The sequence below is a fragment of the Natrix helvetica genome, assembly GCF_964273705.1.
Source record: "Natrix helvetica genome assembly, chromosome: 1".
Taxonomy (NCBI): Eukaryota; Metazoa; Chordata; class Lepidosauria; order Squamata; family Natricidae; genus Natrix; species Natrix helvetica.
The window spans coordinates 376,084,677-376,110,396 of NC_138548.1; the positions used below are offsets into that span (position 1 = coordinate 376,084,677).

Sequence of the window (25,720 nt, forward strand, 5' to 3'; positions counted from 1 at the left end):
TCGCGCCTTCTGGTTAAAGTCCCTGAGCCATCGGTGGTTTTTATCAGAGGTGCATTGGTTGCTCATGGGCCAATTCAAAGCGCTGCTCATCACCGACCAGACCTTTCCTGTAGAAGGCCTGGATCCTTCAGGGACCCCCATCTCCGGTCCTCTCTGCCCCATCGGGAAGAGCAAATGCACCCTGAATCCCCTGGAGCCACCCCAACCTCCTGCCATCTCAGTTGTGTCCTCTGGAACAGGGGTCTCCAACCTTGGCCACTTGAAGCCTGGAGGACTTCAACTCCCAGAATTCCCCAGCCAGCAAAGCTGGGAATTGAACCAAAGCTGGCCTCTTTTCAGCAGTTGATAAAAGCCTTGTGCAACTTCAGCAGCTTGTTGGCTCAAGGAAGGAGAAAGTAACGCAGCATCTCCAGTCCCATCGCATTCCCATTGTTCTTTATTTACATTCCTCCAAAGTGAACATTCAGAAAAAAGAAAAACGTAATCTTAAAATCAACCACGTCCCTTATGAATCAGGGAGGGTCTTTGGAAGGTGGAAGGAAAATGGGAGAACTTGGTGCCTTCTTAGCTGAAAAGGAAAATGTTGGATGGGAGATCATATTCCCTTCTTGGCTAGGAAAGCAATGCCAGTTTTTTTTTATTACCTCCCAAGGAATAATGTGTATTCTTTTCAACACAGTTGAATAAAAAATAACAACATTACAGCCTCAACCTTTGCCTTTTGCAAACTTAATAAGTGTTAGCCATTTCATGTTTTTCCATCTCGAGAACAAAGTCCAGAAACAGTTTCCAACTAGAAATAAAACTGGATGTATTCTTGTCTTTGATTCAAGCACTTAATCTGGCCATTCTCACTGCTGTTGATGTGGAAAACAATGAAGTTCTCTCTTTTTAAAAAAGTTATCATTGTTAAAAGAAAGCTATTTTTTCAAGTTCTTTGTCCATTACTTCTAAAAAAACCTCTCTGATTTAATTTTTATATTCCTTTTGAGAATCTTGTGTATTAAACCATGAATCTTTCTCATTCCAATATTTTAATTTTTTTGTGCAATTTTTAACAAATCATTTTATTATTAATCAACAGGAAGGAAAGATTTGATGTGATCAGCAATGCAGCCCCATTGCTAGTTCCCCAGTTCCTTGAGATCCCAAAGCCTATTCACACAACCATTCTTTTAAGGGACTTCTGGAAAGATATCAAGGATGGTGATCACAGCAGAAAAGGCCCCGTCTCCTGGATCCCACTACTTGTGACTCCTTAACAGCCCAGACCCACAACGTGCCTCTTCTGCTAGAGCTGATGGGGTGGACGGATGTGATTGGAAGAGTGGGTCTCATTCCATGAAGGGCTTCAAAGGTCAAAAACAGGACCCGGAATTGAACCCAGAAGCAAACTGGTAATCAATCTTGTGCAGCAGAGGTGTGTGTCGTTCTTGGGGTGCATAATAACTGTCCACATCACCCCATTTTCTCCTATCTGAAACCTTCCAGAGGCTCTTCTAGGGAAGCCCCATGTAGAGTACACTTGAGTAGTGCACCTAGGATGGTTATATACATTTGACTAACAAATCAATAAACTCTGGGCATCCCTAAGGAAGGAGTCTGGAGAGGCAGGGGTGCATATCTGGGTCGACCAGGGTCCTCCCCAGATGAGGCATGTGGGGGAGGGCTGTGCCTGGAGAAAGAGGCCCCAGAACGTTTGGGCAGGGCAGCTCCCTCCCCTTCCTCTGATTTTCATAGGTAAAGGCTGCCCTAAGCGGCTTCAATCCGTCTCCTGTCTGGCTCCTTTCCAAAATCCTGGCTCAGGAACCAGCCTCTCATTTGCCAGGGATTCTCCTGACCCACAAAGGCCAGATTCACACAGCGGACGTAACTGAGTCAGTCACGCACCTAAGAGATACCTTTCTATAACCTTCTCACATTGGGTTTCTTGCGACCTTGGTGAATTTTCCCTTCTGGGACTTGTGTGTATTGTCTGTGGATCCCATTTGCATGAGATGCTGCACCATAAACCGACCAGCCAGTTAAAACGGACGAAGGTTACGCCTGCTGTGAACCCAGAGAGAAAAGGGAGGACCTGAAGGGGAGGCTCATCCTGCAGACGGCCAGTTTCCAGGGACTCACCAGGAATCGGAAGGTCCCCCTAATGGCCTCTGCCTTCTTCAGGGGTAGAAAGACAGATGGGTGAAAGGGAGGCAGAAGGTCCCTCAGTCAGCCACAGCCAGAGCCTCCGTTGGGTTCTGTTTTCCCTGCAAGGCTGGCCAAGAAGTCAGGCTGGAACGAGGGAGGAAACTGTCAGCTGTTCATTTCTGCAGAAATAGAGAGCCTCCCCTTTGGGACAGAGGTCCAAATCTAGCATGCTGCTTAAAATACGGCTCAGATATTCACACAGAGAGTTTGTTATTTAAAAGCAATCTAGGTGAATTCTTTTACAGGATTAGTGTTCACATCTGCTCAATTGCATTTGTCCTTTTGGGTCGAAGATTGCATTTGTTGTACTTCATACAAGAAACCTTCCTATCCTATCATTGTCAGGAATTGCCTGTCGCAGGTCTGTAAATACCATCCCACTCCGACAGTTCTCCAGTCTGCTTTTGGAAACTTCCAGTGATGGAGCACTCACAATTCCAGGATGTAAGCCATTCCACTGATTAATTGTTCTCACTGTTAGAAAATTTTCTCCTTACTTCTAGGTTGGATCTCTCTTTAACAAGCTTCCACCCGTTGCTTCATGTCCTGCTGCCTGGGGCTTTGGAGAAGAGCTCAATCCCTTCTTCTCTGGGACAGACCCTCAAGTGCTGGAAGACAGTTAATATGACACATACAAACACACACACACCCCTCAATTCCTCTATTCCATATGCCTGGCATACCTAGTTCTCTCAATGGTTCTCCATACCATTCAACCTTCCTTTATCGTCTTTGTTGCTCCTCTCTGCTCTCTTTCCAGGGTCTCAGCATCTGTTTTGAATCATGGAGACCAGAAGGGGAGCCGACACTCCAAGGGTGGCCTCAGGTCTGCAGGAAAAACGGGAATGATCGTTTCTCGGCTTCTCTGGATGTTTTCCCTCTGTTGATGCAGCCCAAGACTTCACTGACTTTTTGGGAATCTCCACCTGATCTCCCACTGCGAGGGGCTGTGCGGGGTCTCCCCTCCCCCCAGGCCCAGAAAAGGCTCCCGCTTTTCCCAGCCCCCCCCCAGTTCCGCCCCTCCCCCCAAGAGGCGGAATGGCTGGAAGGGGATTTCCTGAATGAACTTTCGCTTTTCCTTTCCGCCTCTCTCACCTGTTGTGCCTGGACATCCGCCTAGCAACAATGACGACATGCAGATATTTTTTTTCTATTGGTTGAGCTTGGCCAATCACCGGCTTCCTCTGGATTGTTGCGTTGTTGTTAATATATGTTTATTTTCTTTTTCAAATCCACGTAAGATTGTCCTTGTCTCCATAGCTGACATTTTCTGCCCATTGCAGTTAATGGAAACGTGTTGAAATGTCTCCATCTCTCTTTCTGGAGGTTGATATAAACGGAGGTAAAAAGAGACCGAAATCTCCTCTCCCCCCCATGACAGTTGGGGGGTCCTGGGTGGATCTCCTGCTGTGGGGGAGGAAGGTGGATCCTGGGGGAAGCAGATCCTCCTCCTTCTCCCTGTTTCCACCCCAGAGAAATGAGGGATCAAGTGCAGATCCACCTGGGGAGACTAGATCCCTTTCCTTCACCCCCTTTTTGGGGGGCAATGAGGGGGGGGTGGCAAATGCCAGGAGCTCCTCCTTATCCTCCAGTTGGAAGGAGAGGCCAGGAGGCCCAAATGGGGTGGGGGGGCTCTTGTGGGGGGGGGGAATCAGAGGTCCATTTCCTCCCAATGGGCTTGAGGGGGAAAGACAGGAAAGGAAGAAACCTCCATTTGGGGCCCTTCATGGCTTCCCCTCCTTGGTCCCTCAGGCTGAACTCCTGCCCTGCCCTCTTGGAGGGGCTGCCCTGGATTTGGGGGGAGGCTCTTTCTTCATCCTCCCTTCCCTTCTTCTGCCACCTTTGGGGGGAGAAGATTCACCTCCAAGGAACCTCATTTAGGAAAAGGGATGGAAGGAAATGTGTGTGTAGCTCAAGGCTCCATTTGGCTGAGGAAAACCTTCTCCACAAACATCAGCCGTTTCCCCTCCTTTCGTCCCACGGAGGTGCAGCCCCCCCCCAATTCTTCCCCCCTCTCCTTCCCCCTCCCCCCCTCCAGGCAGACCCCAGAGCTCTGCCAATCCTGCCCCAGATCCCCCAGGATCCCCCCAGATCCCTCCAGGCCCCCTGCTGGCCTCCCAGGGGATCAGAGCTCGGCCCAGAGGCTCCCCCTGGTGGAGGAAGGGGGAAGGAGAGCGGCCAGAGTGGAGGGGAGCCTCCTTTCCAGGCTAAAGAGCCCCAAAGGTCCCAACCTTCCCTCCAAGGGAGGCTGCTTCCCCCCTCCCATCGCCTGGGTCCCCTCCTCTGGACCTTCCCTGGCTCCCTCCTCTCCTTTTATGAGGCCTTTGGACCACAACTGCACCCAATACTCCAGATGTGGTCTCTCTGCCTGGATTCATGTGGAGGTTTTGCTGACATTTCCCTCTCTTGTGTTTTCAATACCATTTTAATGATCCCTGACGTCCTGTCAGCCTTTAAAAAAACTTATCTAATTTTTACTAAAAGTTTTTTTTAAAAAGAGATAAAAACAAATAGAAAGTAACATAAAGTAAAAGATAGAAAAGAAACCAATCAAAGAAAGAAAGTACAAGAAAATAAAACCAGTGGAAGAAAATTTGTAAAGAAAAAAGATGAAGAAAAAGTGATTTCTGATATTCTTCTCAGCAGTTATAAACATAAATATAAATTTAGCCTCTCTTAAAGCAGCCTTTCTGAACCTTTTGACCCTGCAGGAACCCTTGAACTATTTTTCAGATGTCAGGAAACCCCTGAACATCCAGGCTCAGAGATGGGCCAGAATTGTTTCATGCGTAGACCTGTAGAGATGCATTAATAGCGTTCTTACACTAAACATCAAAAACGAAACTTGCCTTTTCAATGTGATCCCTGTGCTTTCTTTTTGCTGCACAAACATTCAATTCTGTGCCAAACCTGAGATAAGAACACATTTCATCTTCAATGGAAAGAAGACAATTTCTGTCTTAGCTTTTGATGGTTCTGAAATGACAGAATTTGTTCTCAGAAGTTGAAAACTGCAGCCAAATATTTAGTGGTTTCCTGTGAATGGCAGGAGATTCTTCTTGGACAGAAATCTAGAACTATTTTTTCCCATGGGCAGATCAGGGAATCTCCTCTCAAGGGAAGGATCAGACTGGATGTCCCAAGGATCTTCCTCTTCCTCCAAAGGGAAGTTCTCTGGCTGAGCAGAAGATGCAGAGAAAGGATCCCCTCACCTGTCATTCATGGGTGTGGAGAGGAAAGGAGAGGACTGGTCAGTTTAGTTCAACTCTACTTCCAGGTGGTTTCCCTTTAGATTCAAGGGTTCCTGGCGTCCTTCCTCCCTCTCAAGCCCAAACAGGAGTAGAAACAATTCAGGATTTCCTTTTGTTTTTTTCAAACATTCCGTTTTCTTTTCAATCCAAGAATCTGTTCACTTGAAGTTGAAATATCTTCTCCAGGGCCTTCCAGAGCCTGTAAGCTTCAAACTTCATTTCAAAGGTCAATAACCCTTTGGGTCTCCAGGTCAGACTGGGCCACTTGCTGCTGTTGCTGAGGAAAATATTCCTTTGGGGCCCTTCGAGGCTTCATTCACACATTACATTAAACCATGGTTTGTTTCTGGTTAGCCCAAAGTGGGAACCATCCCTTATGACTTGGTACTATTTGTGAACGTAGAACATGATTTATGGTCACAGGGATCCCTGCAAGCTTTTTCCAGATCGACCAGATCCTCTTTGAGGCACAAGATTCTCATTCCCTCTTTGCAGCTGCAGGTTCAGGCAACTGTTCCCTCTCTGGGATCCCTTCCTTTCCCCCCAAGAGTCTCCCCTGCGGAGGAATGGCAGAAGGAAAGATGGAAGGGTCTCCGTCCTTCCGTTTCTTTGCGACTCCTCCTTTTCTCTGTCTCCCTTGGGATCCTCTGCTGGCTTTCCCAGATTCCTTTTCCTGGGGAGGTTCAGGGGCTCCATCCTGGGGAAGAAATGCAGGGATGGTGGTCGAGGGAAGGGAAAAGGACAATTACTGATGGGGACTTATTTCCCTTGAATGCTTGGGAGGAAATGGGGGTGTCAGTGACTGTGTCAAAGTCCCTGCAGGGAGGGGGTCTCTGCCTATCTTCAGGACTCCCCAAACCATCCTCCTGTCTGTCTTTTAGGCCTTCACACATGGCAGTGTATGTATGGCTGTGAGCTCCAGCAAGACAAGAGCAAAAGAGGGTTTAAACAATATGGCTACGAAGGGAGGACCTTCATCACCTTCGACAAGGAGACCCTCACCTGGGTGGCTCCTGATCCCCAAGCCCAGATAACCCAGAGGAAATGGGATGCTCTTCCAGGAAAGAATCTGAGACATAAGTTTTACCTGGAGGAAATCTGCATTGAGTGGCTGGAGAAGCACCTGTCCTATGGGAATGAGACTCTGCTGAGGACAGGTGAGCATCTGGATCCAGGCTGGACTTTCCTCCTTTATGGCTGGATCTCTTGTGCACATTCAGCCCCTTTGGGTCCCTGGTCTTTAGCCTGTTTGCCCTGGTGGGAATCCCCCTCCTTCTCTTCTAGCCCCTCTTGCATGTAGACCCCCCCTCTCCCCTAGGTCTCCCCCTTCCCCCCTGGGGTCCTTCATCCTTCCAGGATCAGCTGGGTGAGATTAGGATCAATGGGAGAATTCCCCCCCCCCTGATGATTGCCCACAGCCCCTCCCTGCCTGGGGAGGACCCTCTCTCTCTTCCATTGGCATCAGTCTCTCTCTGCCCCCTCCCCCCTTTTGAGAGACAAAATCTCTTTTCCCAATTGATCATTGTGAGATTCCCTTTGATCTCTCTTCCTCTTAAAATTGGGGTTGTGTCCCTTGGAAAGATGCCTGGAGCAGCCTCAGATTCAGGGGAGCAGAAGAGGATGCAAAAAGTAGGGAGAATCTTCTGTGTTGTTGTTGTCTTGAAAGGGAACCTAAAAGACCATCTCCACTTTCCCTCCCCTGAAGGGAGCAGCCCAAGATCACCCAGAGTTCAAAGCAGCCAGAAAGGAATTTCCTTGGAGCCTCAATTTGGGAAGGACTCAAAATCAGGAGTTCTTCTGGTTGAGCCTTTTCCAGATCTGGATAATTTCCTAAAACTCTTGGAGAGGCTGCAAGTGTGGAATGTGAATCTCTGGGTTAAAACTAAGTGGTGGGAGATTTTCCTGCCCCTCCAAGTTTCCCATCCACCTTCCAGGCTCTGGAAGGGCTCAGGGTTAATTCTGGGGGTGCCGTTTCTGCAGAGACCCCAAAGGTGACGGTGAGCAGCCGGACGGAGGTGGAGGATGGGATGGAGACGCACGTCTGCCGCGTGGATGGCTTCTACCCCAGGGAGATCGATGCCTCCTGGAGGAGGGATGGGGAGGAATGGCTGGAGGACACCTTTCATGGGTTTCTGGCCCCCAACGCGGATGGGACCTACCACTACTGGCTCAGCATCCGGATCGACCCCAAAGAGAGGAGCCGCTATCGGTGCCACGTGGAGCACGACGGCCTGCAGGAGCCTCTGGACTTGGAGCTGAAGGGTGAGAGGCTGCAGGGAGGGGAAGGCTGGGCTCTCTGGCAGGCTGGAGGGTGGTGGGAGAGAAATCTGACCCCAGCTGTTTCCAGATATCCTCTTGTTTCCAATCCCTCGAAAGGACCAGAATCAGGAGGAGTCTGGGAGCCCCTTTTCTGAAGGGAGATGTTGGCTAAAAGGGATGAAGGGCAGCTGCCTTCAGGAAAGGCCGAGAGAGGCTGGACTGAGGCATCCGGAGTCAGAAAAGAGGCTCCCAAGTCTGAGCTTTTTCCCCATCAGAGACTCACTTTGTTTTCCTGCTTTGAAGCTCAAAAGGTCTCTCTGTGTAGCTCCTCTAAGAAAGAAGTTGCACATTATTTTATGATATATGAATTCCTGAGGCTCAGCATAAAACCCAAGGGAAAAACCCTCTCTCAGAGAACTCTGCATATGCTCAGAAGTGTCCTTGACATACACTGTACTTCCAAGGTTGCAAAATTCTAATTCTAATTTTTTATTGATGATTGTCACCAGGATACAAGAAATACTCAAATATAATTGTTATGCTGATATCCCAGGCAGAATAAAATATTCCTTTTATTTTTGTTGCTGTTTTTAGCAAGCATCCATTCACAAGTGGCAGGATTGCTATTCAATGGGAATCCTGAGTTTTGTGCAAGAGAAATTTAAATTTAAAGTTCCCTCCTCAAACCTTCTCCCCTCCCCCCAAGCAATACCACTTTATAATGCCTTGGTAAGACCATACTTGGAATTCTTCATCCAGTTTTGGTTGCCACGATATAGAAAAGATGTTGAGACTCTGGAAAGAGTGCAGAGAAGAGCAACAAAGAGGATTGGGAGCCCGGAGGCTAGAATATCTGAAGAGCAGTTGGAGGAATTGGACATTTCTAGTTTAAGGAAAAGAAGGACTGGAGGTGACATGATACGTTCCAGTATCTCAGGGGCTGCCACAAAGAAGAGGGAGTCAAGCTATTCTCCAAAGCACCTGAGGGCAGGAGAAGAAGCAATGGGTGGAAACTAAACAAAGAGAGAAGCAACCTAGAACTGAGGAGAAATTTCCTGACAGGGAGAAGAATTAATCAGTGGAATGGCTTCCCTTCAGACGTTGTGGGTTCTCCATCACTGGAAGCATTTAAGAAGAGACTGGAGAGCCACTTGCCTGGAATGGTATAAGGTCTCCTGCTTGAGCAGAGGGTTGGACTGGAAGACCTCCAAGGTCCCTTCCAACTCTGTTAATCCATTATTCTATTTCTGCCATTTGTGGGACCATCCAGAAGCTGGATATCACCATTTGTATTTATTTGTATTTTATTAAATTTGTTAGCTGCTCCCTCTCCACAAAGGGACTCGGGGCGGCGTACAATAAATAAAACACATATTATAAAAATTACACGTTGTACACATTGTACAGAGGAGGTATAAAACACAATACAATATTATAATAACATAAAAATATTAAAATAAGTTAAATTAAAACCCCAATAGAGATTATAAGTTTAAAAAATTGCCAGGGGGAATAAAATGGAACTATGGTTGAGCCAGGCCTGCTAGTTGAAAAAGGTGGGTCTTGAGTTTTGAACGGAAGGAGCGGAGGTCGGTGGTAATCCTAATATCCGGGGGGAGGTCATTCCAGAGGGCTGGGCCCGTCACAGAGAAGGCCCTACTCCTGGGCGCCGCCCTCTGGCACTGCTTAGTGGACGGCACCCGGAGAAGTCCCTCTCTGTGAGAGCGAATTGGTCGTAGGGATGTATGGGGCAGGATGCGATCCCGCATGTAGCTAGGTCCTGTGCCATGGAGCGCTTTGAAGATGGTAATCAATACCTTGAAACGCACCCGATAGACCACAGGAAGCCAGTGCAGCTCGCGCAGGAGAGGTGTTATATGGGAGTATCTCGTACTCCCCATAATCACCCGCGCGGCCGCATTCTGGACCAGCTGCAGTCTTCGAGTGCATCTCAAGGGAAGCCCCATGTAGAGAGCATTACAGTAGTCTAGGCGGGACGTCACCAGCGCGTGAGTGACTGTGCGAAGGGCATCCCGGTCCAATAGGGGGCGCAATTGGCGAACCTGGTGGAACGCCCCCCTCGCCACGGCTGCCACATGGTCATCCATGGACAGCCGGGCATCCAGGAGGACGCCCAAATTGCGCGCCCGTTCCATGGGGGCTAGTTGCTCGCCCCCAATGGCCAGTGTTGGAATTAGCTGGTTGAACCGGGGTGCCGGAAGCCACAGCCACTCCGTCTTGGAGGGGTTGAGTTCGAGTCGGTTGTCACCCATCCAGACCCGTACGGCTTCCAAACACCGGGACATCATTTCAACGGCCTCATTGGGGTGGTTCGGGGTGGAGATGTACAGCTGTGTATCATCAGCGTACAGATGATATCCCACCCCAAAACCACGGATGATCTCACCCAGCGGTTTCATATATGTGTTGAACAGGAGAGGCGAGAGGACTGACCCCTGTGGCACCCCACAAATGAGAGGCCTCAGGGACGACCTCTGCTCCCCTGCCAACACACGCTGCGTCCGGTCGGAGAGGTAGGAGCAGAACCACCGTAGAACGGTGCCCCTTACCCCCAGCCCCTCCAGCCGGTGCAGGAGGATACCATGGTCGATGGTATCAAAAGCCGCTGAGAGATCTAATAGGACCAGGATAGAGGAACAACCCCTATCCCTGGCCCTTATTATTATTCTTTATTATTCTTCGCATTTCTAAACATTTATAATAATAATAATAATAATAATAATAATAATAATAATAATAATAATAATAATAATCGTGTAACCTCCCAGGATGCCAGTACAAGCCAGGAGGGACACGGGTCCAATGAACATGTGGCGGCTCGTAGTCGCCCGCGTAACCTGTCCAAATCCTCGATGGCCACCGAGTCAAACTCCTCCCAGGATGGTCTCTCAAGACTCGCCTGGGGCATCCCTCCTATCCCACTGAGTGGGACCCATTCCCTCTGGATTTGATCGATTTTATCCTGCAGATATTTCCCAAATTCCTCTGCCCTGCCCTGTAAAGGGGCTTCCCACGGTCTCTGTGAAAGAAGAGAGCGGATCACCTGGAACAGGGCGGCAGGGCGGTTATCTGCGGACGCAATAAGGGCGGCACAATGTCAACATTTGGCCGCTCTTATTGCCACAAGGTATGTCCTTAAGTAGGTTCGTACCTGTGTTCGACAGGTAGACCATATTCCATTTTCATGCTGAAGTTCTGGAAGCACAATATACAATTTTATGCTATTTCTGGATTGGACAAAGAAAATGAATTCAATTTTTCAATTTCAATTTTATTTGATTTCTAGACCGCCCCCTCTCCCCGAAGGGACTCGGGGCGGTGTACAGGAACCACCATATACATAATAAATACCCTTAAAATCAAATTAAACCTTAAACCCTGTACAAATTGATAAAAATTAAAACTCGGCCTAAAACCAACCCATAGAATTTAAAAAAGGCAGGCTTGAGGTGGGTAAGCTGGGATTAGGCCAGGCCGGCTAAATTGAACAGGTGGGTTTTAAGCTTCTTACGGAAGGAGCGGAGGTCTGTAGTTGTTCTGATATCAGGGGGAAGGTCATTCCAGAGGGTCGGGCCCATCACAGAGAAGGCCCTTCCCCTGGGCGTCGCCCGCTGGCACAGCCTAGTGGACGGCACCTGGAGAAGTCCCTCTCTGTGTGAGCGGATCGGCCAAAGGGATGTATGGGGCAGGATACGATCCCGCAAATACCTAGGTCCTGTGCCTTGGAGCGCTTTAAAGATGATAATCAACACCTTGAAACGCACCTGAAAAGCCACAGGTAGCCAGTGCAGCCCGTGCAGGAGAGGTGTTACGTGGGAGTACCTAGTGACTCCCGAAACTGCCCGTGCGGCCGCATTCTGAACCAACTGCAGCCTTCGGGTGCATCTCAAGGGGAGCCCCATGTAGAGAGCGTTACAGTAGTCCAGCCGGGACGTCACAAGGGCATGGGTGACTGTGCGGAGGGCGGTCCGGTCCAATAGGGGACGCAATTGGCGCACCAGGCGAACCTGGTGAAACGCCCCCCTTGCCATGGCTGTCACATGGTCATCTATTGACAGCCGGGCATCCAGGAGGATGCCCAAATTGCGTACCCGATCCATGGGGGCCAGATGTTCGCCCCCAATGGCCAGTGATGGAGTCACCTGGTTGAACCGGGGTGCCGGTGGCCACAGCCACTCCGTCTTGGACGGGTTGAGCTTGAGTCTGTTTTAAAGTGTGTACCTTTAAAAAATAGGTGATATGAACTTTTTTACTTCAAATAATAAAATGCAAAAACTCAAATTGAAGAAAAAAAGCATACAGATCTGCCTAATTCCATTCAGAGACATGGTTTATTGGAGCAACCTATAAAAGAAACAAAAATGTTTTTGTTTAACAATTTTTGTTTACATTATTGTGTTGGTGAAGTTTTTGTTTTGGAAGCTGCTGTGAGTCACAAGGTGACAAAGGGCTTCTTTTGAGTGGAAAAGCTACAGATGAATTCAGTTGCCTTCATGCTGGGCCGGTGTGAGAAGAAGGCAGCGTCATGAGGAAACGTCCTCTAACAACGGTTATCAAGGCCTCTTCATGTTACCTTTAGAGGGACCCAAAAATGATCACATGGAGTTTTTAATTTGGGGTATTTCCAGCTTTCACTTCTTTAGGTCTCTTCCCTGATTGGGAAGATTGTTTGAGGTTCTCCTTCAATGATCTGCTCTTTCCCCCAATTCAGAACCAACCAATTCAAAATCCAACCTGGGGCTCATCATCGGCTGCGTTGTGGCTGCCCTTGTCCTGGCGTGTGTGATTGCTGGAATTGTGGTATTCTTCAGTAAGTATCTCTTTTGGGGAGGGGGGGTGATGGAAGGAAGATGGAGAGATTCCTGCCAAGTCTCTCCCTTTGGGGAGCTTCTTCTGGGCTTCCTTCTGTCCTGTTTTCCCAGCCCTCTAGGGGAGGATCTGAGATCTCAGCCTCTTGCTGGGACTCCAGTCTCAATTCAGCTGAGTCTGAGATTCAGGCAGTCCTGCCTCCTTCTGAGTTGGGAAGAGGCATCCCAGTTCCTTTGTCCCTTTCAAAGGCTTTGGTCAAAGAGCAGCAGAGAAGGATTTCCATGGAAACCTCCCTCCCCTCCCAGCTGCTCCTTCTGCTTCCCCCAATTCCCCTCCATCCATCTCGGAGGCAGCAGGTCTCTCTTGGGGCAAATCAGGAGATGCATTTGTATTTTGAAGATCTTTCTGTCTTGGTTGATGGGACTAAGTGACGGTGAAGCATCTGGAGTTCTTGCTCCTACAGAGGGAGAGTTTGGATGATCTCTGGTGGTTTCTTTTGAGCTTTCACTGATTTTTATTCTTGCAGAGAGACGTCAAGATGAGTACAGAGCAGCACCAAGTGAGTGATTTGTCTTCTTTACATGTAATCTCCAATTTAGAGCATGGACCAGAGGCACCGTTATTTGAGAGGGATGTGTGTATGTTTGTGTCTTCCTCTTCATGCTAAGAACCAGGCTGAGGAAGTTGGGCCCCCTTTTCATTACAGCCAGTCTATTAGTAGAAGTGGGAGAAACCTCTAGGAGAAACATCTGGAAGAAGGAACCTTTAAGAAGAGGAGAAGACACAGGTGGTGGAAGGTCCCTCTGACTGAGGACATGCTCTGTTTCCCAAGAAGGCCGAGAGGAAAGGCTTGGCCAAATGAGAGTCAGAAGCTCCATACAATTAGGGATGAAAAGGGGGAATTTTGAGGGAAAAGGAGTTTTGGGGGATGCCAGCTGGATCTCCTCTTGGTCTTCTGTCCCAAAGGCTCACAAACTAGTTACAGAAATAATCTTTGAATCCATCTGTATCTTTTTAGACCAGCTCTGCCTTCTGGCTTTGTATGATATAAATAATAAATGTTAATAATTCTTTCCAATGCCTTTTAACCAAAGCAGTTTGATCCAAACTCTCTCCCTGTTATTTGTACATTTTTAATTGTGTGGGAGAGAGAAAGGGAGGGGGTCAGAAAGAGCTGAGCTTCCTATAAGGAGGGAGACAGACAGACAGACAGACAGACTTCCTCCCTCATCCCCTTTTCCTTTCTTTTCCAGCAAGTGACAAAGGATCCAGCAGTTCAGACCAGGGTAAGTCGGAGGGAGCAGCTGCTGCATGAGCCATTCTGACCCTTTGCAAGACTTTGGGGGGGATGAGGGGATGAAAAGAGGGAGAGGCCCCCACTTTTAAACCCCCCCCCCCAATTCATCCTCCCTGGGGTCCCTCTGAGTCCGGTTCTAGTGGAATAATAAGAATAACTGCACCCACTTTGGCTTAGTGGTGAGGGCACCAGGCGAGACTGTGAGTTCTAGTCCTGCCTTAGGCATGAATGTCATAAAATCCACTTTCCTTGCACTGGTTGATTCTGCAGAGGAGAAGGGAAACTCTCCCTGTTGGATTCAGGCAGGGGAGGCAGCCCAGAGTCTGCATGGTGGAGCCTTGGCCCCCTTTGGAGGAAAAGGGCCTCAATTCACAGAGGGCAAATAGGGAAACCATCAGTAATGCCATGATCCCCAGTGGTTAGAGACTCCTCTGGTGGCATAGCTGAGACCTGGCTGACTCTGGAAGGGGGGGGGTCCCTCTCTCAAAGATGTGCCCAGAGAGGCTTAGGATTTGGCCCAACTGAGACCCCAGGCAGGATTGGTGGGGTTACAGTGGTCATCTGAGAATCTCTCCTGGCACTCAGGAAGCTCCCAACCCTTCAATTCTGGTTGAGATTTCCTGTTTCTGACTCTGGGCTCCCCAGTTGGGATTGTTGCTACTGTACCAGCCTCCCTGATGCAGGGCCAGCTCCCTGCCTCAGCTGCTGGGGGCATCTCAGGGTTGGCATGGGGTTGCCCAGGATTATGGTCCTGGGAGTCCTCAATCTGCCATCCCTGGGTTTGGCCTCCAAAGCAGCCCAGGAGTTCATGGCTGTCATCCGGGGTCCGACTGGAGACAGAGGTCACACACTGGACACGATCTTCTTTTCAGACCAAAGGCAACAGGATCTGATGGGGGAGTTTGGTTTTCATTTAGTGTTTTAAATATTCTACGTGGTATTTTATTGAATTTCACTGTGAGCTGCCTAGAGTCACCTTAATGAGATCGGTGGAGATGGAAGTTTAATTAGTAAATCAATGAAAAGCTTTACGTCGTCTGAGAAGTTTGGGAAGCTGAAGAGGTTGAATGGTGAAGAGAGAGATTTCTCCTCCTCAGAGGATCCAGACATTGATTCATTCTGTGTCTCTCTCTCCAATCCAGGGATCAACCAGACTGCTTAGCAGCCCCCTTGCAGGTGAGTGGTCTCGGTGGGGGCCGTGTGGGGTGAGAGGGGGGGGGCTTTGGGGTCCAAGGACCAAGTGGGGGTGAAGATGCTTTGGGAATCCCTCTTCTCTCTCCCATTCACCTCAGACACTGGAAGGTAAGGAGTTTGGGGTAGAGGGCTTGGGGGAGGGGTCTTCCTGCCCCCAAACTCTGATCCTCTGGCACCTCTCAGGCTCTGAATGTCTTGAACCAACTCACCCTTGGATACTTTCTCCCTCCTCTTTGCAGGGGAGACGCCCAGCATAAGGAGGAGAGAGGAGAGAAGAGGGGATCGGCCTCCTTCTGAATTAGGCCGGACTCTCAGGAGGAGCCGTTCAGGGCCTTCCTGCATGCTGGAACCAGGAGAGATTTTTGGGTTTTTCATCACTGCCTTTATCACTGAATCAGTAAACTTTTCCTATTATGACTGAGGAGCAGAGGAGAAAAGAAGATATTGATTGTTACTAATTGTGGAATCAAAAGATTTCAAATTGGATTTCGTAGATAATAGTTTATAATAGATAAATAGGTTGCATAACCCCCTTAATGGGCTTTTATTAATTAATTTTAGTGGATAGAGGTTAGAGGTTAAAGATGAGGTTTTAGAGATGGGTTTATAGAGAATGGGCTGAGGAATCGGATGAAGAGTTTCTTGGTTTTACTTTAAGAAAGATTGGTAAATTGTTAATTTTCATTATATTTGTTGCGGATGAAGGTGGATATTTCTTTTTGGTTTTTTTCCTTGTGTTAGTTTTATCTTTTTTAATGTAATCTTCGATGGAACTATTACTAAGAGAAGTGTGCGTTTTGAGATTTTTGCGGCTAAATTAGTTGATGCATTTTTAATTGATTATTGCACGGTTATTTGACCATATATTTCATAACACAAAGTTTGACAATCCATATACCGAGTGTAACATTACACACTGATTTTTTTTATAGATTGCCATTTATGGCTTTTCATAATTTAGAAAAACCGATGATGAAATCAATTGTCAGGCTGCTATCTCCTTAACAATTGCGCATCTTTTGTAAGTTTGCCAAAATTTGTTTGATGAAAATAAAGGATTTCTTTTCCTCTTACCTGAGTTGTTGTATCTTTGGGGAGGTAGGAATTAAGAGGGATTCTACCCTCCTTGTTGACCAGAGACCCCAATTCCAATTTTACTTTGAGTGACGGGAAGGGGGCAGAAGCAAAGCAAAATCTGGAAGGAGGAAGAACTGGAGAATTTCCTGTGTGCTCCTTCGGGGAGGAGGCAGCCATTTTGCTCCTGTGTCCTGATGGTTCTCCAGCCTCAACAGTTGATCTTGTGCAAAAGGTCTACTTGGTCTTGGCTTAGAAATATAGAAGAGAATTTAGGACTGGTGATTTTTGAAACGGCCCAACAGTGCAATCAGCTCTTTGAATTCTCTTTTCTGTATTTAATGGTTTAATGATATTATTACAATTAAAATAATCCGTGTAACAAATGGTCCTAAAGTCACAAGAGCTTTTCTGTCAGGGATTTTCATTGCTAAGCGATGTGGTTACAAGGCTGATGTTTTATGACCGCACTGCTTAGTGAAGACAATCCACGCCTTCCCAACTGCCATTGTTAAGATAATCTCACAGGTCATTAGGCAAGGATCTCCTTCCCATTACCTGTCCGCTTCTCACCAACAAAGCCAGGGGGTTGGCTACAGGTATCTTTGGCTACAGGTATTTGCAGGTCCCGGGAGGCTCATAAGGAGGCTGGCAGGCAATAGGAGGCTGACGTCAGGGGTTGAGGGGGGGGGAGATTTGCAGCAATGCAGGTGAGGCTTTGTGGATGTGGGTTGGGGGGGAAGATACACAGGCAGCCTCAGCACCATACAATACTTTTTAGCCCCCGGAATGTCTGCTGCCAAGCAAGGTAGAGTGGGTGTATGGCCGAAGCAGCAATTGGACAGGGAGGCCTATCAGGACAGGACTGGGCTGAGGGAGAAACTTCACTCATCCTCCTCATCAAGCACTTTCCAAAGTGGGGCTTGTTGATGGTCAAAGTTGACACTTAGGGTGCAGAACACAGAATAACAGAGTTGGAAGGGGCCTTGGAGGTCTTCTAGTCCAACCCCCTGCCTAGGCAGGAAACCCTATACCGTTTCAGACAGATGGCTATCCAACATCTTCTTAAAAACTTCCAGTGTTGGAGCATTCACAACTTCTGGAGGCAAGTTGTTCCCCTGATTAATTGTTCTCACTGTCAGGAAATTTCTCCTTAGTTCTAAGTTTCTTCTCTTCTTGGTTAATATCCATCTGTTGCTTTTTGTCCTGCCTTCAAGTGCTTTGGGAAACAGGTTGATTCCCTGGAGAGATTCTCAGTCATCCAGGCCTCGGTTGTCCTAAAGGTGCTTTTTCAGGAGGGAAATGGATTTTCTTGTTTTTTCTTTGGAAGATCTTTTGCTTTTCATCTCAGAAGCTTCTTCAGCTCTGACAGTACAGCTGGGAATGGGAAAAACAAGGAAGGCCAGTTGTCTCCTGAAAGAGCACCTTTGGGACAGGTTTACCCTCTCTTCTTTGTGGGAGTCCCTCAAATATTGGAACACAGTTATAATGTCACTCCCAGTCTGTTGTGGTCCAGCAGCGGCTGGCTGAGTTGTTGGTGGACTCTGACAGCTCAGACCATTATGGGACTGCTCTGGAGGATGAGGAAGACTCTGGAGGGTGTTTGGAGTCAGAGCAGGAACTAGAGAGGCCTGTTGGCCACCAGGTGGCATCTGAGTCAGGGAGCAGTGAGGAGGAACAGAGGGAGGTTGTTCCTGATGTACGTAGAGGTCGAATTGATCGGAGACAGGAACAGCGGTGAGGAAGACGTTATAGAAGGAAGTAGGTGTTAGTGGTACTAGTGCGATTAAGCACTAGCAATGAACCCCAGGTCGAGGTTATAACAGAGCAACCCTGTAAAGTATACGCAGCGTGCGATATATAAAGCAACCACACTGAATAATGGATAGTAAAGTAACAAAAATAAACTTTACTTTCTGAAGAATATAGCAAAATCCATAAACACAGCCAAAAAGTCATACACAGAGAAAAACAGTCCAATAACTTACACACAGTAAGTAGTAGCAACAGTAATAACAGTTAGACAGCAGTTATCATACATCAAGCAAGAGAGAAAGAGAGAGAGAACATCAGCTGCAATTTATATGCTGTAATCTACTAATTAGCAGATCTCCTCTCTTAAAGATACATAACATGCCTTGTGCAATATATTGTCTACCCAACTTGTTGGTTACACCCTAACATTCTCCCCTTTGGGTAGATCAATATATCCACTCACAATGTAAGATGATAACCTTCACATGATGAGGTATGTTTCACTGAACTTTGTGCCTTAGTGAAGTTGTCTGCTAAATTGTCTTCAGTTGAACAATATTCCAACTTTATCAGGCCATCCTTAATGCTTTGTCGAACATTAAGATACCTCAAATCAGTATACTTCGACCTCGTTTTTATAGCTAAACTAGTCGCCATTTTTATTGCTGCCTGATTATCTTCATAAACCGTAAAAGGTTCATTGATACTTAATCCCATATCTATAAGCAACTGCTTATAATATATCAGCTCAGTACATGTCAACGACAAACATGAAAACTCAGCTTCCATTGTGGATAAGCTTATGTGTTTCTGTCGTATCGACCTCCATCCAATCAGTACACCACCTAGCATAAAGACTATGCCGGAAGTTGACTTCCTATTATCTATAGCAGCTGCAAAATTCGCATCAGCATAAACAGTCAAAACTAAATCCCTATTTGGTTCTAAATACAATGAATAGTGGATAGTTTTCTTCAAATAACGCAGCACACGCTTTGCTGCTTGCCAATGCCTCTCTGAAGGACTATCATTGAATCTAGCCAGTTGGTTCACACTAAATGATATATCTGGTCTAGACCAATTACTTAGGTACATTAGGCTACCTATCAAAGATTGATAGATTCCTTTATCAAAACCAGTACCCTCAGTTACCTCAGGTTTAAACTCCAATGCCATTGGTGTCTTTGCAGTCTTACATAGCTCCATGCTATATTTCTTAAGCAAATGATTAATTTTACTAGCCTGTGACAGCTTAAAACCTTTACTGGTTCTAACCACATCTAAGCCCAGATAATGCTTAATTTCACCCAAATTCCGGATTTTAAATTTACTCTCTAATTGTGAAACAATGTCAATAGCTTCCTGTTCAGACCTAGTAATAATAGCTATATCGTCCGTGAACAAAAGCAACAATGAGATCAAACCATTTTTCACCCGTCTAAACAAACAAGGATCAGCCAAACCTGGAATAAATCCCATAGCTTTTAATTCATTTACTATGCATCTGTTCCACTCAAAACCGGACTGTTTTAAACCATAAAGGCTTTTTTTAAGTCTCCAACAACCAGTCTGGCCATTAGAATCCACACCTGGTGGCATCTTCATATAAATGGTATGCTGCAATGGAGCATGCAGATACGCTGTTTCAACATCAATATGGGTAACATTACACTGATACTTAGCAGCCCACACCAATGATGCCCTCAACGTAGAGGCTTTCAAGCTCGGAGCAAAAACCTCATCGTAATCCCTCTCAGTTTGGGAAAACCCTTGAGCAACTAAACGAGCCTTATAAATAGCATTGCCAGCAGCATCGTTTTTAATTTTAAACACCCATCTACAGCCAATTGCACTCTCCCCTGAAGGGAGCTTAGCTTCTTCATAAACTTTCAATTCCTGTAAGGATTTCAACTCCTTCTCCATAGCTGTCTTCCACAATTTCTTTTCCTTTTCAGGATACAGCCTTAACTCTGCAAAACTAGAAGGTTCTATGCTAACTTGCAATACTACACTGGCTTGGTATCTGTCGGGTGGATGCCTGTCCCTAGTAGACCTCCTAGGCAATACAGGACTTACAGGATCATCCTGTTCCACCTCACGAGTAGATTCTACATCTACATCTTCCTCCCCTTTCAGAGTAATAGATGGACCATCCTGATTCTCTAACTGCTCATTTGGTGTATCGTGATTAACCAAACGATCAACATCTATATCATCACAAACCTTGTGAAACTCTTGTTCTAGCTTCTCCCAACCAACATGTTCTGAAAATTTAGCACTAGCACTGTGCATAATTCTCCGAGTTCCAGGTTCCCAGAACCTAAACGATCTATGATTGGAATTGTACCCAACAAAAACCATCTTCCTAGCTCTGCTTTGATCCTTCCGTCTAGTCTGTGAGGGAATATGCACCCAAGCAGGGACACCAAATGTGTGTAAATAACTCAAATCAGGCTTCCTACCATGCCAAAGAGTATAAGGAATCTTACCAGTAGTTGAGTTAACTACTATGTTCAGAATATGGTTTGCACACATTATAGCCTCACCCCAAAGCTTTTCTGACAAACCAGAATCAACTAGCATAGTTCTGGTCATTGCCTGCAATGATTGACCACGTCTTTCAATAAATGAATTATGTTCTGGCCTATAGGGGGCAGAACGCCTATGTTCTATACCAGCATTCTCCAACATTGATGTAAACCTATGATTAGTGAATTCAGACCCATTATCAGTGACTAGGCAAAGTACTTTTTTATCCATCTTACGTTCAACAAACTTTAACCATTTAGTAAAATGTTGGAAAGTTTCTGCCTTTGATTTCATTACATAACAGAAACCATACCTAGAATAATGGTCCATAATGCTGAGTATATAGCAGGCACCTCCTAAGCTAGGTTTCTTAGGGCCAATTAGGTCTGCAAACATTACATCCAGTGGTTTAGATGTCTTAAATCCTTGAAACCGGTTTGCAGGAGTAACCTTACTTTTAGCCTGGTTACAGGCATTACAGTTAAGATATTTTGAACAAGGTTTCAAATTGATTCCATTAGATAGAATAACAGTTTGACGTACCATTTTAAAATTTACATGGCCTAAACGTCTATGAAGTAGATGTATACAGTTATCATGGGGCTGTTTATTCCTATAATTAGGTTCAGAACTCGCAATATTTAAAGAGTTCTCATGTAGAATAAATAAATTATTCTCCAAATTGGCAATAACACTATTACCTTCTTTTTCAATAATGCATCTATCATTCTTAAATGTTACTGTAAACCCACATTTCACAAGGTCTTTTACAGATAATAGGTTAAATTTCATTTTAGGTACATATAACATTTCCAATTTTTCATTAATACATGGACAATAAGCTGTACCTTCACCTGAAGCCTTGATTTTCCAACCATTTGCTAAGGAAATGTGCTGTTTGCTAGCCTTCATAGTAACAAACCTTTCTTTAACCTTAGTTATAGAATGGGATGCGCCACTGTCAACCACCCAGAAACTATGGTTTACAGCCTTATCAACCTTAGCAACAGTTACAGTAACATTGTTGCTTTTTCTTTTACTATTAGCAACACTCCTTTTCTTGCTATTTTTACAGTTCTTAGCAATATGCCCCTTACCACCACAAGAATAACATTTCTTAACAAAATTTACAGTTGAAAACTGTGTTTCTTCTTGTGATTGATTGTCTCTAAACTGAACTCTATCCTCTCTTCGTCTGGACTCTTCAAGCAATCTCCCGGTAACCTCAGATAATGTCAGTTCATCACGTGAAAGAACTTCCAATGAGGAAACAAAAGAGTCGTAGCTTTCATCAAGCGATGATAGAATAATATACACCTGTTGAAGCTCAGAAAAAAATTAACTCTTTTTCTTGCAAATCCTGTAAAGTTTTCTTCATGAAGTCTAAATGAGCCAACATATCACCACCTTTTTGCAAACAGGCTCTAAACAGTTTCCGTGTGAGATGAATATGAGCACCCACACTGTCCCGAACATAAATTCTCCGCAATGTGTTCCAACACCTAGCAGCAGACTCTTCGCCACGAATATGGACCAGTTGCTGGTCATTCAGTGTTAGTCCAATAATGCAGAGAGCTCTCTCATTGTCCCTGTTACACTGCGCAATCTTCTTCGCATCCTCATCATCAGCAGGATCCCAACCTGTAACATCTGGTGGGTTCTGAACCACAGACCACAGTCCTTCTCTACGCAGAAGTAGGGAACACTTCAAGGACCAGGAAACATAGTTGGTTCCATCAAACCGGGTAATCATGGAGAGTGCAGCAGAATATTCTTGTGCCATATTCACAAAAATAAACTATCCAAAAAGTGGTGCATAAAAATAAAATATTAAGGCAGGGTGTCTGGGCCCATAACCAATGTTAGTGGTACTAGTGCGATTAAGCACTAGCAATGAACCCCAGGTCGAGGTTATAACAGAGCAACCCTGTAAAGTATACGCAGCGTGCGATATATAAAGCAACCACACTGAATAATGGATAGTAAAGTAACAAAAATAAACTTTACTTTCTGAAGAATATAGCAAAATCCATAAACACAGCCAAAAAGTCATACACAGAGAAAAACAGTCCAATAACTTACACACAGTAAGTAGTAGCAACAGTAATAACAGTTAGACAGCAGTTATCATACATCAAGCAAGAGAGAAAGAGAGAGAGAACATCAGCTGCAATTTATATGCTGTAATCTACTAATTAGCAGATCTCCTCTCTTAAAGATACATAACATGCCTTGTGCAATATATTGTCTACCCAACTTGTTGGTTACACCCTAACAGTAGGGACAGTTGGTTAAGGGTGTGGTCCCTCCCAAAGAGCTTATAAGTGGGGCGAAGGGAGGGGGATCTTTGCAGGATATTCAAGCCATTGTGATAGCCTTCTATAAGTGTTATCTTGTGTTTGTGAAGAGAACTTTCTAGGCTCCCAGGCAAGGGGTGGCTTTATCTGTGTAATTTAGTCGTGGCAGACAGCCAAGCCTGGGTCTGCATATTCCTTGGATTCACGGGACACAACACAGTCCTTCTTGTAGTGAATCTTACATGCAGACATAAGTTTCACCACATCTCCCAACTGAAGACCTTGAGCTGTTCTCTGCTCTTTTTCATTTGGAAGCAAAGGGGCAACACCCAGCCAACCTCACCTGATTTTGAAAAGCTACATCGGATCTTGTTGGCATCTGGATTAATTCCCGGTCTGTGGCTGGACTAGGAAGGTCACCAAAACAAATCACATCTGGGTAACCTTCACACGGTTGCCAGAGAAACGGTACGGCCTCATTTATAGATCCCAGGAGATTCTAAACTTTTATCTCAGGATATAAACCACGTATGCAGAATTTCCTGAAGGCCGCACCTTTTAACTTACCAAGGAACATAAGAAATCAAAAGCCTTTCATTCCACGTATCTTTTACCACCTTCTGCACTAGAGAACAGCTGGGCATCTTTGGAGATTTCAAGCACCACTTTTGTGGCTCCCAAAGTTGCCTTAATGGCATTGCCTTCACCATTCTCTGGGGCATTTTTGCATGTCAGCCACACCATTCTCAAAATCAGAGGCTCTTCCCCCATTTTTGAGACAGGAAATGCAGAGAAAGCACCGTGTAGGCCAGGGGTGTCAAGCTTGATTTCATTGAGGGCCACATCAGGGTTGTGTTTGACCTCAGGGGGCCGGGTGGACGTAGGCAGGGTGGGCGTGACCAGCTTCATGTCACTCATCGAGGCTCCATTTTCAGCCACGACGGCCCTTCCTGGCTCTGTTTTTGGCTGCGACAGCCTCCTGCAGCCCTCTGCCAGCCAAAAGGGAGCTCGGGAGGGCCGTGCGCAGCTCTCCCGGGCTGTGTTTTGGACTGCGATGGCCTCCTACAACCCTCTGCCACACGGCCTCCCTGAGCTCCATTTTCACTGGCAGAGGATTACAGGAGGCTTTCGCAGCCCAAAACGGAGCCTGGGAGGCTGTGTGTGGCCCTCCCAACCTCCCTTTTGGCTGGCAGACGCACCACGGGCAGGTCCTTCACTGTTTTCAGGGTGCGCCCGCAGGCCAGATCTAAGCACCCCGTGGGCTGGATCCGGCCCCCAGGCCTTGAGTTTGACACCCTGGCGTAGGCCATAAAAATTAGGATTTTAAAACACAAACATCGTATTCTGCCCCATACATCCCTACGACCCATCCGCTCGCACAGAGAGGGACTTCTCCAGGTGCCGTCTACCAGACAGTGCCATGGGGCGGCGCCTAGGAGCAGAGCCTTCTCTGTGGCGGGCCCAGCCCTGTGGAATGACCTCCCCCCGGATATTAGGACCACTACTGACCTCCGCTCCTTCCGTGTCAAGCTCAAGACCCACCTTTTCCAAATAGCTGGCCTGGCTCAACCATAACTTCGTAACGCTCCTGATGGGTTTTTTAATTTAGTAATTTTATTTAAGGGGATTTTAAATTGTATTTTTAACTGTCTTTTCACTTATAAGTCAATCCTCCTCCATTCACATATGTATATGTCTTGTTCTTTTGTATATATGTTTGTCTTATGTGTATTTTTATCCGTTTTGATTGTACGCCACCCCGAGTCCTTCGGGAGAGGGTTGCGGCTAATCAAATAAAATTTATTATTTATTATTATTATTATTATTAAGCAGACAAAAACTGCAATGCTCTTAAAGCCCAATCAGTTCCAGCCACGTCCTGCTAATATCACATGGTCCTGCCTACTCTGCATCAACCCCCCCTTCCAAAACATCCCCAAGTGTTGCCCTTCCACCCCCCAAGGGGACCCAGGCCTCATCCTGCGGGTGATGAGACTCCCAAGGGACACTGGGTTGGTCTCATTCAAACTGCGTGGCCTAACATTTCTTCCCTCTCCATCTCCCAACCACTTTCTCTTCCTTGTTGAATAAACCCCCATTCTAGTGCCAAGAAACCCAAACATTTCAGTCCAGAAGAGGATGAACCTCAGAGGCTTCCCCTCACCCTCTGCTGCTCCCAACCAGGCTGCTCCCTCCTCTCTCACCTGCCTATGGAGAGACCTGTGCTCCTATTTCCCAACTGGGACTCCGTCCAGCAGGACCTCCCCGGATTGGGGTTCATAGAAGTGCTCCAGGAGGGCGACGCAGCTGCTCTTTCCACTGCCGTTTGGGCCCACCAAGGCCGTCACTTCCCCAGGGCGGAGCTCAAAGGAGACATTCTAGGCCAAAGAGAAGCAAATGCATGCAGAATGAAGCAGGAAGATGTGAGGTTAATGAATGCACGTAAAGGCCAGCCATCTACAACTCAATCGACTTCTAAAAAAGCCACACTCAACAGGCACCCTGTGAATATCACACGCAGAACAGCCCAAAGCACACACTCTGCTGTGAGGAAGCTCCCTGAGGATGGGCTCCCGTCTGAGTCCAAAAGTTCGGAAGATGAAAACTCTGCTGCCAGTGACTGACCCAGATTGGATCCTACATATCCAGATCAGAGGAGAAATTCAGCAGGTTCGGACAGGTTCTGGAGAACTGGTAGCGGAAATTTTGAGTAGTTTGGAGAACCGGCAAATACCATCTCTGGATGGGGAGGGAATGGAGATTTTGCAGTATCCTTCCCCCGGGTGTGGGGAGTTCGGGAAAGTCCTTCCATGGTGGCCCTTTGGTCCTTCTTCATCCGAAGACTCGTTTTAGAGCCAGGCCGGGGTTCCCTCACGCACCACCTCCTCTTCCTCCTCCTCTGCAGAGCCCCAAATCCCCCAACGTGGCGCTTTTGCTTTCGGTTTGCGCCTTCTGGTTAAAGTCCCTCAGCCATCGGGGTTTTTGTCAGAGGTGCATTGGTTGCTCATGGGCCAATTCAAAGCGCTGCTCATCACCGATCAGGC

General features: G+C 46.7%; 2 protein-coding genes across 15 annotated transcripts in view; both read left to right on the forward strand.

Annotated features, from left to right (window-relative positions):
* The window catches only part of LOC309383798 (class I histocompatibility antigen, F10 alpha chain-like), a 219,786-nt gene extending 204,380 nt beyond the window's left edge, over window positions 1-15,406 (forward strand). For both annotated transcript variants that reach the window (XM_081936712.1, XM_081936716.1), the window contains 2 exons: window positions 14,970-15,003; window positions 15,261-15,406. In XM_081936712.1, coding sequence (XP_081792838.1) covers window positions 14,970-14,989 — 20 coding nt within the window. In that variant the 3' untranslated portion in view covers window positions 14,990-15,003; window positions 15,261-15,406. The remainder of the gene's footprint in view (window positions 1-14,969; window positions 15,004-15,260) is intronic.
* Window positions 1-25,720, forward strand: part of LOC309383779 (major histocompatibility complex class I-related gene protein-like) — a 342,086-nt gene that overhangs the window by 285,947 nt on the left and 30,419 nt on the right. For 10 of the 13 annotated variants that reach the window (XM_081936656.1, XM_081936655.1, XM_081936667.1 and 7 more), the window contains one exon: window positions 13,784-13,816. In XM_081936656.1, coding sequence (XP_081792782.1) covers window positions 13,784-13,816 — 33 coding nt within the window. Of the gene's footprint in view, window positions 1-6,322; window positions 6,599-7,421; window positions 7,704-12,432; window positions 12,532-13,056; window positions 13,090-13,783; window positions 13,817-25,720 lie in introns of all 13 variants that reach the window. The other 3 variants (XM_081936659.1, XM_081936658.1, XM_081936657.1) reach the window with 2 other exon arrangements.